This window comes from Opisthocomus hoazin, chromosome 5 (assembly GCF_030867145.1).
Source record: "Opisthocomus hoazin isolate bOpiHoa1 chromosome 5, bOpiHoa1.hap1, whole genome shotgun sequence".
NCBI lineage: Eukaryota > Metazoa > Chordata > Aves > Opisthocomiformes > Opisthocomidae > Opisthocomus > Opisthocomus hoazin.
In genome coordinates, this window is record NC_134418.1 from 52,403,077 (window position 1) to 52,418,825 (window position 15,749).

The following is a 15,749-nucleotide window of genomic DNA, read 5'->3' on the forward strand; positions in this document are numbered from 1 at the left end:
AACCGCAGTCTCTCCTGAATGCTTAGATGCTCACTGTTTTCTAGCTAAGTCATAGTTTGCATCCTCAGATGGTCGTGATATTTTCTCATTTCATTGCACCCCACAGTAAGCTTATTGCCTGCTCTTTTCTGTCCATGTTAGTGCTGTATTGACAGTATTTTAAATTGAATTCTGGACCTTTGGTCTGAAACTGGGAGATGTGGACCAGATCAAAAAGGGTTTGCTGACATCAAAGTGCATCTACACAATTGCTGTTTAACAGCAGCCTGTCCTTTGCTTATACATACTGATCAGTTCTGATGTTTCCAGTGCATTAGTTTGTCTGTGACAATTTTCGTAGCTAAAATTTGAACAGTAGGACTGCTGACGTCAAATGACCCTAATTTCTTCATTTTGGAGACCTCCTGCTCAATAGGAGGTCGTTACAGATGAGGTTGATGAAATTTTGGTAGATTATTATCGGCTTGGGGAGATTGTGATAGAATTACTAAATTCTCCTTTGTCCTGCACCCACTGAAAATGTAAGAGTCATCAGTTCACTGAATTGTATTGTTTTAGTTCAGAAAAGCATCTGAATGAACCAAACTTTATCATCAGGGTTGAAGACCCCTACCAGCTTCTGGTGGTCAGAGGGCAACGCTGGGTATCTGCTAGTCTTCCCATCTCTCCCTTTTTGTCCAGCTGCCCCTAGTAAAGAAGCCTGTCAACAAATGAGAGAGGAGGCTGACACAGCTGAGGATTGTTGCTGGAGGCCCATCACTGTGTTGCAAATCCCTGTGTTGTATTAGAAATCACTGTGAAGTGTCATTTTTTGCCTCCCTGCACAGTGGCTTCTTCCCAGCTGAACGCAGTTCATTACCATTTATATCGCCCATCCTGTCCCAGGCTGGAGATGGCCGGATCCACAGCTCACATGGAATGGTGCAGCCCTGCTAAAGGCAGTGATGTTGCAACCACTTGCACCACCTAAAGATTTGACCATTTGTCTTGAAACTGGCTTATCATCTCTGCAACCCCAAGGCGTGTTGCTCCTTGCTTGCTTAATTGCCAGTTTAATCAAAACCTGATGTGCTGTTTCAAATATGATTTCTCCCGCTGAACAACTCAAGCTGTCGCAGCGTTTCTGTGCATGTGTCTGGTGTACACCATGAATAGCTGAACGCATGGCTGTAATTCGTGGTGCCATGAACCCAAGCAGACTTGAGCTGCCCAGGCACTGTGGCTGTTTAACGATGTTCCTGTTCCCAACTTAGCATTAACCTCCTTGCGGGTGGTTGTTCCCAGCGAAGCTGGTAGGACAGAGCACACAAGTGCTCACCTGCTTCAGTGCAAAGTCCAGCAGCCTGACTTCGTTACCAGGTCACTGGGCGATCAGGCAAGCGTCTGAGGCTATATTCTGCTTTCTTCATTTTCTGAATGCCCCCCCAAAAATGCAAATTTTCACAAAGATGGGCCCTATGTTTTGCTCTCTGAAGTTAAACTTTCAGGGCTGTCAACTCTAGCAACCGTGTTGTTGAGCTCAGTGATGGGTTTTTCCAGAGCTTTAGCCTCTGTGATCACAGGATTTTCAGTTCTGTTTAAAAGTACAGAAGTCTTCTTGCACTTCTAAGTGGAAAGAGAAGCGTTAAAAGAAGACTTTAAAGCACAGGAAAAGCCTAAATCCATAATATTTATAATTTCTTGGGGTTTTTATTTGGTTTTGGCTTAGAAGTCCCAGGATGTAATCTCAGAATTTGGGGGTGTGTCTCCTGACTGGTACATATTTGAGGCTGACAGTGAAATGCCTTCCCAGCACCAGCTTTTGAGAAATGTCATTTCAAGCACCTGACAAACTGAGGCTTTTTCAGAGGTTGTTTTTTTTCTGGTTGTCTCAGGAGCTCTCAGCTTGTTCCAGTCATTTGTAACCTTTGTAGTCAGCTTGACTGAGGTACCTGGGGAAAACCTGCTTCCCTGCTCATCCGGCTTGTAAAGCAGAAACTGTAGGTATCTGCCCTCAATCCACAGCACAGATACTTTGTTGCCCTCCAGTTTTTCTTCCAATCGCTTCCTTCTTTTGGTCTCACCCCTTAATAAAATCTTCTATTAGTTTTTAAACCTCTGCTTATCCTGAGCAGAAAGCTGCCTTTGTGTCAAGGTAACAGGCAGTTTGCAATCTGGCCTCTCATCTGTATGAAACTAATTGGAGATTTTTGGCTGCCTTCTTGCAAAGGAAAAGCTTTCAGAGGACTTACTCCCTGAACATAGTGATACAGGATTGGGTGCCATGGTCTCGATCCTGCTGTGAGGGTGAGCAAGTCCTGTCCTTTTTTTCTTTTCTTGAAGCAGATTGTGATGCTCCAAGAATCCTTCTGCAGCAAGTGGGCTCATATGTAATACAGGTTGCTGAAAGTGAAATACTATTTTCTGTTGGGTACTTGTGTCCGTGCAATTCTTGCTATAGTGGTCACGGAGGCATTCAACCAATGTTACTTCAGTTGAAACTATCATGTCAATCAGAGCTGGAATGGCTGGTATTATTGAGACTGCATATTCAGTTGCAAGGAGCCAACCCAGAAATTGTACCTCCCCTTGAGTGGCACCAAAGCCACTGAATACTGTTAGATATAACCCCAAGCAAGAAAGATTAAACATGGTTGCTCCGTCCTTTCCCTGATCCAGGGAAGACAAGCATGTAGCCATCCTGGGCTCATCAGCAATGAGGTGGGCATTACCATTGCTCAGCGTGAAGCTAATTCTTTAAAAGTTGTGAATCCCATGTCACTCAGATACCTAGTCAGAAATACTGGGATTTCTTCTTCCTTGCTCGTGTTGTGATAGGGTGAAGGAAGAGCTTCCTGTCACTGACAGAGGCCAGGTTGGCCAGACAACGGAAGCTTGAAGTTTGTCAGTTCTTCGATCAAAAGATCATTTAAGAAACCCAAATGCAAGATTAAGGGTTAGCCTGTTAGAGGAAGTTTAGCTTGAGATGGTGGTCAGGCCTAGCATATAGGAATGTGTAAACCTCTACATTCCTTAAAGCAACTAAGGGGTTGTAGCTCTGAAGGGAAAAAAAATATTTCTCTTGCACTGAGATGTTGGGTGATTGTGTTTCAGAGGCGAAGGAATCTATGACTAAGGACAATTTGAACATTGTCTGTTGCAAAGGAAAATATTCAGAACTAAAGATGTCTATAAATTTTATACCAGCATATTTCACTGCCAAGAGCCAGGAGCCTGAGGCAGAAGGAGCTGAAAGAGTTTTCAGCTGGGGTGAAACACACCACCTTTTGGGTGTACTTTTCAGACTCTGTGGTCTCATTTTCAGTCTTGCTGTACGTCTCCTGTAATCCTTTCTGAGGCCAGACAGACACATCAGAAATGGTGTAGTGTAACCTGGCTCTTCCCCCTGCATGTATGCAGCTATATCAATGTGATCAGGCAATTTGGCCGTGCCTTGCGACCCTTGCCCCAGCACTGGTAAGAGAGAGCAGTGCCCTTGCAGACCTGTCTGCTGCCCTTGCAGAGGACAGGCATCCTGCATGACTCATACAGTGCGAAGAAGTCTCAGGCGAAGATTAATATGTATTACTCAAGAAGTACCAATCAGGATCTTATTGTTCTAAGCAGTATGCAGACTTATAATCAAAACTCTTGTCCAAAGGCCTACAGTAACATTGTGGGAACTAAGATAAAAATAATCCAGAGACAAGTTTGAAGGGCCTTAAAGAATTTGGGTTCCAAATACAGAATATCTGGTACAAAAAAAAATTATATTTGACCTTGTACAAAACATATGGTCTGTAGAATGATATTTAATATATGGACCTGTGTTCCACACACAGTTATTTTAGAGTCAGTTGGCTTGTGCAGTTGCTGACCCATTGCAAATTTCTCAGTCCCTGGCCGTGTAGAAAGAAGTAAGTGTGGGATGGCAGCATGAAGGGAACAGATGGTGAAACCTCCTGTGTCGTTCCTGGCTTCATGAAGCAATGACAAGGGACATGATGAAGTTTATAAAGTCTATAGTTGACTTCATAAAAACTAAAACTGGTAAGCTACAGACTTCAGATCTCTTTGAATCCATAAATCAGCAATTCTGCTGCATGGGTCTTTAAAAGAAAAAAACTGAAAAACTGGCCACATTGAGCATGGGTTCCCCTAGCTGAGTTTACAGCAGGTAGGTAAAGAGGAAAAATAAACAAGCATCACCATGTTTTGACACTTAGCTGGAAGGTGAGCAAGACAGCAGTCATCGAGTTGTTTTAAACTATGTTACACGCTGAAGTGAAGAGTGCAAAAACAACGCAGCCCGATATTGTCTTTGCAAGGCACTTTCGGGTTGCTTGGCACTGCTTCACCTTATAGGACTGGGGATTTCTGGAGTTCCCAACCGAGGTGATAGAAAGAGATGCTTTTACTGTCTGTGACAAGAGCATGCTTAATCTTTACTATAAAGCAGTAGGAGTGCTCCCAGGATTTGACAATCAAAAATTGTATTCAGAATTGTCACTGATACGGAAAGGTTACAGATATATTCACAGCTAGGGACAAAGTTTAAAAATGCTTAGATTTCATTTTCTTTGGCGTGAGGAAGGGGGAGATGATTCTTAATGATTATTGAAAAAAATCCCAGTAAGGCTTTCCTTGGCTGGCTGATCCAGCTGCTTGCCTGTTACTGGTATTGGAGATAAACTGAGGCCTGAAAGCTCTGCTTCCTGTGCTGTTGCTGTCTGCACCCTAAACATATTGACTCTGCCCTTGCCTGCGGTCAGAACGTCCATATGCAGTTGCTAGGTATGAGTTAGGGAAACTGTTGTATTCAGATGCTGTATCCTTGTGCAATGGGGAGATGCAAGAGACTTGTGAGACCTTCCTCTCACAGGCTTCTCCATCCAGCTAGGTTAATGGTGAACAGTGCAGCAGAAGTAGGTGATCTCTCCTCTTCTCCCTCTTCTCTGAAATTGATCTGAAATGTGGATTCTTTAGAAGGCTTTTGATTGAGAGAGAAAACATGAACACAGAGAGGAGGTCTGTCAGAGTTGGATCGATTTGCCCAAACAGCTCAGTTTTTCGGCTGACAGCATTTTAGCACTCAGAGGGGAGTTGTCAAAATCTCTCTACAGGCAGCCATGTCCTTCATGCTGAGACATACGTTATGTTATCTCAAAAAGAAAGAAATAAGTAAAGAAAAAAGAAAGAAGATGAGGTGGCTTAGATTACTGTTCTTTTAGGTCATGGAGAAAATACCCACCCTTGTTTCATTTCTTCATCAAATAATGTAGTGTTCGTCTCGTTTGCTGCTTGATCACTCGCTTTGGGATGGAGTCTGTCGCCTTTTGCAGGGACTTTACACTGTAGCTGAAGCTTGGCAGCAAGCTGGAAGCAGAGGCAGGCAAGCTGTACTGCCTGTCTCATGGCTCCCGTTGCAGATCAAAAGAAGTGATTAATGAAGTTAGGGTGCACTGACCTGCTCAGGAAAACAAATTACTCATCTCCTTGCACTTCCTTAATGAGAGCAGTTGACAAAAATACCTGTAACAAAGAAGACTGCTTTAATGCTTTATTGTCTGGCAGTCCTTTCTGGGCTGCAGTCATAGTGAGGAATAGTCACAGAAACCCATGGAAGATAGGAGTTAAGGTTTGCATGATGGGTGGTCATGTGGCTATAGAGGTGGAGGTCATTAAGCTGGACAAGAGGATGCAAGTCGGGAGCCAGCGAAGCAGGCCTGTGCACTGAAATTGTTTCTTGGAGGCTTGCAATCATGAGTTCCTGGAGAGAGACTTGGCTGACGAAGAAGATGAGTGGAAGTGAGGTCTCACCTGCTCAGGAGGTGGCAGAGGAGAAAGAGAGAGGATCGCAGCAGAAGTATAGGCAGTAGCAGGGAGATACAACGTGGGGGTGGAGACCATGCTGCGCGTGCAGAGACATACAGGCTGGAAAATAAAGGCAGAATTGGAGGGGACATCTGCTATAGGCTGTCACAAATGGAGCAAAGTGAGAGTGACAAATTCTTGGACCACATCTCACCATATCTGAAACCACAAGACACTTCAATTACCATCTCCGAGCTGGTGACTCAGAGATCTACCTGTCTGCTTCGAACGTGTCTTCTACCACGTAATCCAGCATCTCAGCTGATTTCTCTGACAACCCCCCTGGATGCTTTGCCACTGACGTTTAAGCTCAACATGGCAAGAGCTACTGCTTGATTTCTTCCTTTCCCCCACGGCTCCCCTTTCTGCATGAACAAGAGCAGCACAAGCAACAGAAAGACAGGGCTGTGTCCCAAGCTCTGCCTGCGAGGAGTGAGCATGCTGTAAAGAATTTGGCTTTCATTAAAACGCTTGACCTGGAGTTGTGAGATGTAGCTCGCTAAATTATACTGGCAGGTGGATTAAAAGCTATCTGAAAGGCGGTAAAGAAGGGGTGCAATTGGTGGGAGTTGCCCTGGGGCAAGGAGAGAGTGTGGTGTGGGGGTGAAGGGATGTCCAGATACAACGCCGCTACTGTTCCCAGGTGCGGTTTTATGTTACAGTTAAGCTGATAGCTGTCTCCATCCCACCCCTGGCCCTTTTATTCTTGCCCTTTCCTTCACATCAGATCTGGCACTGCCGCCACGGCAGCCTGAATTGGTTCTACTTACTGAGCCAGTGGAAGACTAGTAATTATTATTTTCACTGGGTCATTTTGCAGCAGATCAGCTCTCGCTCGCTCTGTGCTTGCATTAATTGCCAGATCTGCTGCAAGGGAGGGGGTGGAAATGCCTGGCCATGTCCCAGGGGAGGGAAGACCATTGTGAAATGGGTTGGCTATAACTCAAAGCTGCCCCCTTGGTTAAGAACACCCAGCTGAAAGAGATGGGGGAGACAAGAAACGTAGGCGATAGTGAGAGCACAGCAGTGAAGGGAAGGTCCTAAAGGAGCACAGGTGGGGGTAAAAAGAGCAAGCAATGGGGAAAAAATAAGGCAGAAACATCTCAGACAGGGAGGCAGCAGGATTCTTTTCCTGCAAGAAAGGGAAAACAAAGGTGAAATCTGTTGACAGTGAGATGTGCTGCTCAGCGTCTGGGAGGGAGCGGTGGGCAGCCCCGAGGAGATACCTTTCAAAACAATGTAAGGAACCATTCTGCCTCTGCAGGAGATGGTCTGGATGGCCTTGGCTAGGTTCCCTCCCCAAAATCTTTTCCTGACTTCTCCATCCCAAATGTTTTCAGCTTCATCTGAGGCAGAACAGGCTTGACTCACTAAGGTAGTTGGAAATGTCCTTTTTGACTTTCGGGAGAAAAGCAGAGTAAGGACGGCAGGCGCTGGCACAGCGCTCTTCATATCAGATTGAATCTTTGAGAGGTGGCCAAGAAAACCTCCCTGGGCTTCGCTGCATTCACCGTTGCTAAACTCACTCTGGGTGGTTTGTGCTTACCAATATTGGTCATCCGCCCCAGGGCCCTGAGGATTGCCTTGCTCCAAATCCCTCGGTCTCTTCTGCACCAAAGTCCCCCTTGTCCTCCCCCCTGTTTTGCAGTGCGGGTGACTGTCAAATTGTATTCCATGGCACAGCAAGGACATCTTGGGGGGGGGAAGAATAATATGATATGTCGTGTTTCTTTACCCTGCAAGGCAAGCTTTTGGGGAGCAGGGCTCAAGAAACATGCAGCCCTGCAGATCAGCTCCCTGCCTTGGGTGCTGGGGAAAGTCAGTCCTAGATACAGCCTTCCTCCACGTGCTGCCATAGGTGGGGAAGATAGGAGGTCTTTAACATTGTTTAACTACAACGTCATGTATGAAATATTTCCCGGGATTTCATCATCATTGTTGTCTTCATCATCTTTGTTGTCTTCCTCCCCGGCCCTTATACCAGGCTCTTGTACTGCAGGGTAAATTCTGGAGGTGAACTGGAAGATGCAGAGCACCACTGGAGCCAAGGTGCTGCTAAATCAAATGTTTTAAGTCCTTAACAGAGGGCTAAGGCTCATCTAAACACAAAACACGAGTTACAATGTTTGCACAGTGAGACGAAGAATCTCAGTGTGACTTGAAGAAGCTTTTTCACCTCTGATTTCAGCTGGAACAGGAGTTTCTGAGGCCTAAATGCTCCTTAGAAAACAGGCAGCTGCCACTAATGGAAAGCCTCCAATTGCTTCAGCTGCTGTAATACTCGGTGGTTTTTAACGCCTTCCTTTGGCATTGTTTTTGGCCGCAGCTTGGGATGGGGAGGTGAGAGCCCACCTCTTGCTTCTCATCTGTAAATGGATTCCTTTTGAATTTTCCTGTTGAACCCTCTCTTTGGAAGGCAGAGAAACAAAATGTGTGTATCAAAGCAGGGTTGGGTTTTTTTTGAGGGGGGGAGGGAAGCGCAGTCCTGCATCTCCTACGCTCAGAGTTTAAATCACACCTGTAAGATAAGATGCATGAGCACATAATACTGACATTTGAAAGAGCTGCTATTACATACGTTTTATGACAACTTCAAAAGCAAAGTATAGCTAAACATCGTAAAGAGCTGCAATACTATAACTTTTCTCCTATCAAGAACAGTATGGCAAAAGAAACAATTACTTGTTATGCTGGCTTTGCACAGGAGCCCTCACCACGGCATGGATCGTGGGCTCTGTCAGTGCTTAATGAGGCTACCAGTTTTGGTAACTTCCATTTTCAGCAGGCAGCTGTGACCAGGAGCCAGCAGTCCCTCCACACACGGCCATGCTTGCAGGTACCCTTCTCTTCCTGCTGCAGTTGGTTCCTAGGATGAACTACAAGAGGCAAAATGGCAAGACAGCAGAGATAATGCAGTCAGAGACTGCTCCTTGGAAAAGAGAATGTTCTTGTATTCAGAGGCATACACAACTTCAAGGGAAGGACAGGGAAATAACCCTGGGAGGGAGAAGAAGGAGTGGATGAGTTACTGCTACCCTAAGGAGTTAAAAGGGCAATGAAAAATGAAAGAGAGATGTACAGATGAAAGAGATGCTCCATAAAAGTCCATGAATAAATGAAGCGGTGGACAGAATCGGTGCTAACTCTGACATGTCTGTCATCTAGGGAATGGCTTTATAAAAGCTTTATTTAAAAAGAAAGCTTTTAATGCAAAATGGAAAAGGGTGGGCAGTGAGGAAATGATGTTTTGTAAAGATAGTCATTGATGAAAGGCAGAAAAAAAGCTGCCGGGAGAAGTCTAAATATGTGCTGAGTAATCGGTCTGAATGAAATTTGCTTAATGGCATGTCAGCAGAGTTTGCTAGCAAACCTACAAGCTTTTAATTTCTCTTTACATATGTTTTTATATATGCCTACATATTATGGAGTTCAAAAGGACTCATAAGTGGAGAAAAAATGACAAGTAAAAAAAGTACTAATTTTGGAAATTAAAGAGGATGAGAGTGATGATCCTGGAAACTGTAGTCCAACAAAGTGGAATATAGTCTTCAGTTAGATAATGAATTAGATTTTTGAAAAAATCCTGTCAACAGTTTGAGGATTGAACAGATGTGGCCAAAAAGTAATGTTTTTTAGATGAGATAATCACAGAAAAACTGGACTGCCTTTAAAAATGGAATTTTTTGGTTACATAGGGGGGAAAAAAGGCCACAACATGCAAAGTACACTTTATCTGTAAAGATATTAGTACAATTGTTGGTATGATTTCCAAGACTTTTCCTTAGAATATATATTCAGCATACCTAGTGTGCACCAATCCCATTGTTATAAAAACAAAAATTATATGAAGAACTGAAATCAAAGTCTCAGGAATCAATGTGCGGTTTCACGGTTATTAACTCATGAATGATCCAAGCAAGTGGGCAGAATGAGGGATTAAGTCCATGGAGATGGTTGTGTTCAGAGGTGCTGACAAGAAGGGGCATAGGACTGGCAATGCATGAGAACACTGGGTTGTCAGAGGTGCCAGCACAAAATTAAATGAAATCCTCTGCATGAAATGCTAGCTAGGCTGTCTAAGAAGGAACTTGAGAGCTGGTAAGACCATGAAAGACAAAAACGTACCAAAAGAGGCTGGAAAAATGGGTAGGAAACAGAGCAAGAGATGCAATCTGAAATGCCAGCAAAAAATGTGTTGCAGTAATCACCTCCGGATGAGGACAGTAAAGAGAGGGGACTCTCACCCCTTGAGATAAATAGTATGAAGCGTGTTTGTTTAAAAAATCTATCTCGTGGTGGCTTGTCGTTGCTGCTGCTGGAGCTGGGTCTGACATGGGGGAGAACTGCAATTCAGGTGCATGACTGTCCCTGCCCATGACCCTACCATAGGCCCTGAGCTAAGGAACAGTAGGGAGAAGTGAGATCCAGCCATTCTGGTGATGTTAGTTGTCTCCATGGCATTGCTAGCACCAGAGCTATAGGAGGCAAGTCATCAGATGTTTTAAAAAAGCTTATTTTTAGTCTAGTAAATGTTGGTGTTCCTTCTCTTTGCTTTTGGGGTTTGAATCTTCCAGTCTTATGTTTTCTATTCAGATTTTCTCTGTAACAGTGCACAGTAAAATCGCAGAGAGAAAATGAGCCAGGGCTGGGCAGAAAGGTGCTCTAGAAAAATCAAATGTCACAGACACTGGAAACTCAGCATATGGTCAGGTGGGAGTTCTGCCCTGTTACATGTTACAAACAGTGGATATGTTCCCAAAAAGGACTGAGGGGAAGTTTTTCTAATAGACACACAGATGAGACTGCTTTGTTGCTACTTTCCTTGGTTAGTCCATTCATGTGCAGATTTTTTTTCTATAGTTTTATATTGTGGCGCCTGTAGATGACTAAATCACTTAGGGGCAGATTTTTGAAGATGCATGAATGTTTATTTTTTGTTTGTGAGCATCCAGATCCGTTTTACAAAAAATATCCCTTAGGCCAAACTATTATGTTTCCTGCAGTCCTCACAAAACACTATCTTTGTTCTGCTAAGTTAATGGCTTTTTAAAATATGTTGCATACCTCGTGTCAGGCCTGAAAATAATGGCTAGCCAGGTCCTTCTAATCCACAAACATCCTCCCCCATTTCCTCTTCCCAAGGAAGGCTGTGTCACTAGGTAGACTTCCAGGGTCACATCTCTATTTCATTCCCAAAATTGCTGCTAACAGACATGCTTCTTTTCCCATTACCACATCACATGCGTATGGCCTGACTGCTATGGATGCTGTATGTCTGTCGTCATTGAAAGAGACGGTGTGAGCAGAAGACAAGGAGTTTGTGGCTACTCATGTCACGTTTGCTGTTTGCCCTGTCTCACCTGAGATGGTTTTGATATTTATGCAGTGTTGGCCAGGCCTGAGTCCTTGTGGTATGGTATAAAAAAAGCAGATAAGGACTCACCCACAGTTGTCTTCCAGCATCAGCCCTTGTTGCCCATTGCTCCCCCTGTCCCTCTCCTGCCACTCGTGGGGAGCTATGGCCATCGGCCGTGTTGGTGGCCAGACCTTGCCAGCAAGAGGAATGAGGGAAACAGAGCCCAACCTTAGCGATCACATATGAAATTAGCAACTTCTTCACACGTTACTTTGATCATGGCATTTGATCGCTGTTTACTTTTTTACCTGGGAAACGACTGCAGAAACACCAGATGGTTATGGTCAGGATGGGATTTGGAGAAGGCCATGCAAGCTGTTATGGTGATACAAGGCATGCCTAACTTCCCATCAGCAAGAGAGACATCTTCAGCTTTGGGAATTTGACAGAAACCGACTTTTTTTTTTCTCTTTTTTTAACATAACTAAAACCTGAGCCACTTAGAGGTGCAGTTATTTTTGCAGCGCACTGCAAAAGTTTAGAAGGACCTGACACCAGCCGTTTCCTATAGGCATGAGTACTGGGCCAGTATTGGTTAGCATCTCCTATAGGCACAAGTACTGGGCCAATATTGGTTAGCATGTGAGCAGCTCTTCAGGTTGAAGAGAGGTCAGTCAGATAGGTTGTGAGTTAATAGATGTGTGCGTAGAACTGAAAACCTGACAGCTGGAGAGACGGTCATGTAGGCAAGGAGGCCATGTCCCACCTTGTGGTGCCGCACCATTGTCAGCTCATGCAGAAGAAATAGCTGAAGGTCCAGGCGATTTGGCGAGGGAGGTGCTGAGTGTTTCTGCCATCTATTTCTTCGCTGAGGCTTTCACATGCCCCTTTTCAAGTGATTTTTCTGTAGTAGCTGGAACTGGAGAGGGGAAGTTTGGAGTCGCTCATGCGTAGAGCTGGAGCTTGAAGTCAACATCCAAAACGGCAAAATTCGTGCAAAAAGGAAAGGGAGTTGGCATCACTTCACAAAACTTGTCAGTCTTTGTGACCGACTTGAGCTGCACCAGTCAAAAATCAGCCACAAAAATCAGCCGCAAAATCTTGCATAGGTGCACTGGTAAAATTGTGATTTTTAGTGGAGTCAGTGGCAAAATGTGTAATACTGTTAAAGCCAGAAGGACCATTGCTCTGATCCTCTAGTTTGGCCTCCTCACTTGGTTTTCTCTGTGTGCTTGTGTACCAGTCCCACTGCTAGGGGTTGCTTCAGGCATCCCCCCTTACCCCTCTTCCCTCAACCCACTCAGATGTCACCATTTCCAATAATAGTAAAACCAAAGAAAAAACGTGATTCTGTTGATTAACAAGAAGGTTTACAAGGTACTTTGATCCTGAATGTATAATTGGGGCCACAAATAGCAAGGGAAAGCCTTTGTTCCTCCTGTGGGAAGACTGTGATGAGTCTGAGGAGCAACTAAGCTGGCATTCATTTCCAGAAGATGAAGTGCAACAATTGTTTGCGTTGCTTTTATATAGAGAGAATATTAAAACCCAAAATTTGATTTATTAGCATTGTGAGAAGTGTACAGTCTAACAGAAGTCAAGTTTTATATTTTTTTGGAAGTAGGGTATTTTACATCAGCAGCAAGTAGATAAAAGCTTTCTGCAGCTTATTTCATTTATCACGAGAGCATTTGATGCTGGTGCTTCCTCCATATTAGGTAAAAGCTTTTATAAAACATTCATAAACTTCCATGGTTATTATTGAATTGTAATGAATGTCTAAACAAACTTGCAGATGTTTTGTAGTCTTTTGTATACTGTGCATGTATCTTTACTCCAGCCTAGCCCTTTAAGCCTGCAGAGTCATTCTTTTTTGTATTTGGATTGACTTGGTCCCAAGAAGACCAGGTGATAAAAAAGCTAAAAAAACAAAAAAAAACAAACAAAAAAGCAAACAAACAAAACAAAACCATGTGCTAGCAATGTATCCATAGGGCAAAAAAGGCTACCAGCCTCCTGGGCTGTATTAGGCAGAGCATTGCCAGCAGGTTGAGGGAGGTGATTCTGTCCCTCTGTTCAGCCATGGTGAGACGTATCTGGGTGTTGTGTCCAGTGCTGGGCTGCCCAGTATGAGACAGACTGGGACTTACTGGAGCCAGTCCGGCAAAAGGCCACAATGATGATTAAGGGGTTGAAGCATCTTTATGTGGGGAGAGGCTGGGACTGTCCAGCTTGGACCAGATGTGGTCCAGAGTATCTTAGTGATGTGGATCAGTACCTAACAGAAGGGGGAGTAAAGAAGATGGAGCCAGGCTCTTACAGGCATCCAGTGACAGGACAAGAGGCACAAATTGAAATACAGGAAATTACACTTAGACATAAGCAAAAGCTTTTTTTAATCCTGTCAGGGTGGCCAAGCCCTGGTACAGGTCGACCAGAGAAATTATGGAGTCTCCATCCTTGGAGGTACTGAAAATCAGACTGGACACTTGCCATGGACACTTGTTGCCCTTGGGCTGGAGTAGGTGATTTCCAGAACTCCCGGCCAACCTCAGGTATTTTGCATTTCAGTGGTAGCTTTGATGCAGCAAATGGGGAGCCTGTCCTGTGGCTAAAAGGGCACTGATCCTGCACATTGAGCAGCTTGGAGTGAGAGCAGACCGTCTGCCTGTTTCTGCTGCAGAACCAAGCAGCTATTAAATGACGACTTATGCTCACTAATGACATCGAATGGATTTTTAACATGTAAACGAGAAGGAGAAAGCAGGGTAACTGGTTATTAGCTACGGGTTTGCCTGAAGCAGATTTCCCATGTTAAAGCACTTAAAAGCAAATATAGAATTTATGATGTGTCGGTAGATTTTAAACCTGAATAACATCCGGTTGTTGTAATGGCTAATAATGTAAATTATCTGAGTCAGCCTCAGCATAAAGTGGTAAATATATCCTGCCCATTCAGTGACACTTCTTCCCCTCCCCCCGCTTTTCCCATTAATATTTTATCCCCCTGAAGAGTTGTTTTCAACATATTATGTGCACCAGCATACTGTGCTTGTGGTATTCCTGTATGTCATTACTAAGAAGCCCGAAGACTGTGCTGCTGCTCTGCTGCCTGTGACACTAGCTTGGAAATTGCTTGGAGCAACAACAGCAAGTGTCAACAGGGAGCTTTATTAATTATTTGGAATGTGTCTCATAAGAGGAATCAACTGCTTTTATTGCAGCACGAATATTACTTGAAACGGGAAGGTTACTCTAACTGTTATCGTAATCTATGTGTCATTAACTTTCCATGTTTAGAAAAAGAGATTAACAACCCTGTAAATTGTTACAGTAAATAGATGAATTATAACAACATGTTTTTGTTATAAATAGAAGTTTCTCGATATAGTTACCTCCAAATTACTGGAGAATAATTCAGCCTTTAGCAACTCGGAAACTGCATGGCCATGTTGGAACCAAAAAGCTTCCACCCAGGTGAAAGCAATGCCGAGCTCCGCAAACTGATATCTGCATCTTCTGCAGGTGGGAAAAACAAATGCAGTTTTACCTCATATCACGCTTGACACAGAAATTCTTGCTTCCCTCTTAGAGTGGGAATTAGCAGATTGAATGGGCTCGTGTGAAATCAGTTGTCTTCTGTGGCATATGGCTTTTAAAGAGAACGTCGTGCAAAATGCACGTGGTAGTGGTAAAGCAGGTATAACTAAGGTTCAGCTTAGTACCCACATCTGCCTGGAAAAAGCAAAAGAAATGGGAATGGTTTCAACTTTTCATCGGGTGTCTTCACAAAGTGGAAGTTCATTGTGAAAAATGCACAATAGAACAAAATACTTGCAAACCTGTTTTGGATCCAGTGCCATGAAAATGCTGTGTGTTTAATTATAGCCCTGAGAGATCTCTGTAGGAAACAGTGGAACTAAAACACTTATTTGTCCACAGGGCAGGCTCACCATGGGCAGGTTTCCTACATTGCCCCACCGATCCACCTTGATTCAGATCTGGAGAGACCTCCATCCAAGGGTGAGTCAGTGACTCAGTCTCCATGCACGTGCATTGCGAACCAGCCCTAGGCGTGAGTGCGTATCGTTCATTTGTCCACAGAGCCTCCGTGGTAAAATTACCACCCTCCATCCAAGGACCCTCTTGGGAGTAAATAGATTCCTGCGAGGGAGCTGTATGAGAGATATCCCATCATGTCCCGTGTGCCCCATTACGTAGCTTTGAACCTACTGTCTTGTTCACAAGCTGTTTTGCTCTTCCCACTAGTTTAATTCTGCAGGCACAAGTATACCTTAGTTCCTGCCCTCCGCCTTCCTCCTTTCCTTCCTACTGGTAGTGCGCAGGCACAGGGGGCTGGTGGCAGGATGCAAAAAGGCAGATTTCAGCTGCTCCTCAGATGAATAAAGGTACAGAAGTGGTCATGCGGTGGTTCAGGCCTGGATTCAATCCATGTTGTCATTGCTGGAGACTTTTCCTAGAGTCGGTGCGGAAACATGTTCACTCTAGAGGGTAACTCAAATTTTAGGTGAGCTGATTG

General features: G+C 44.2%; 1 protein-coding gene across 17 annotated transcripts in view; it reads left to right on the forward strand.

The window, feature by feature from the left end:
* The window catches only part of ADGRL3 (adhesion G protein-coupled receptor L3), a 522,074-nt gene that overhangs the window by 352,507 nt on the left and 153,818 nt on the right, over positions 1-15,749 (forward strand). For 16 of the 17 annotated variants that reach the window (XM_075421264.1, XM_075421268.1, XM_075421251.1 and 13 more), the window contains one exon: positions 15,152-15,232. The exons of the other annotated variant lie outside the window; for it this stretch is intronic. In XM_075421264.1, the coding sequence (XP_075277379.1) occupies positions 15,152-15,232 (81 nt within the window). The remainder of the gene's footprint in view (positions 1-15,151; positions 15,233-15,749) is intronic. 17 annotated transcript variants of the gene reach the window in all.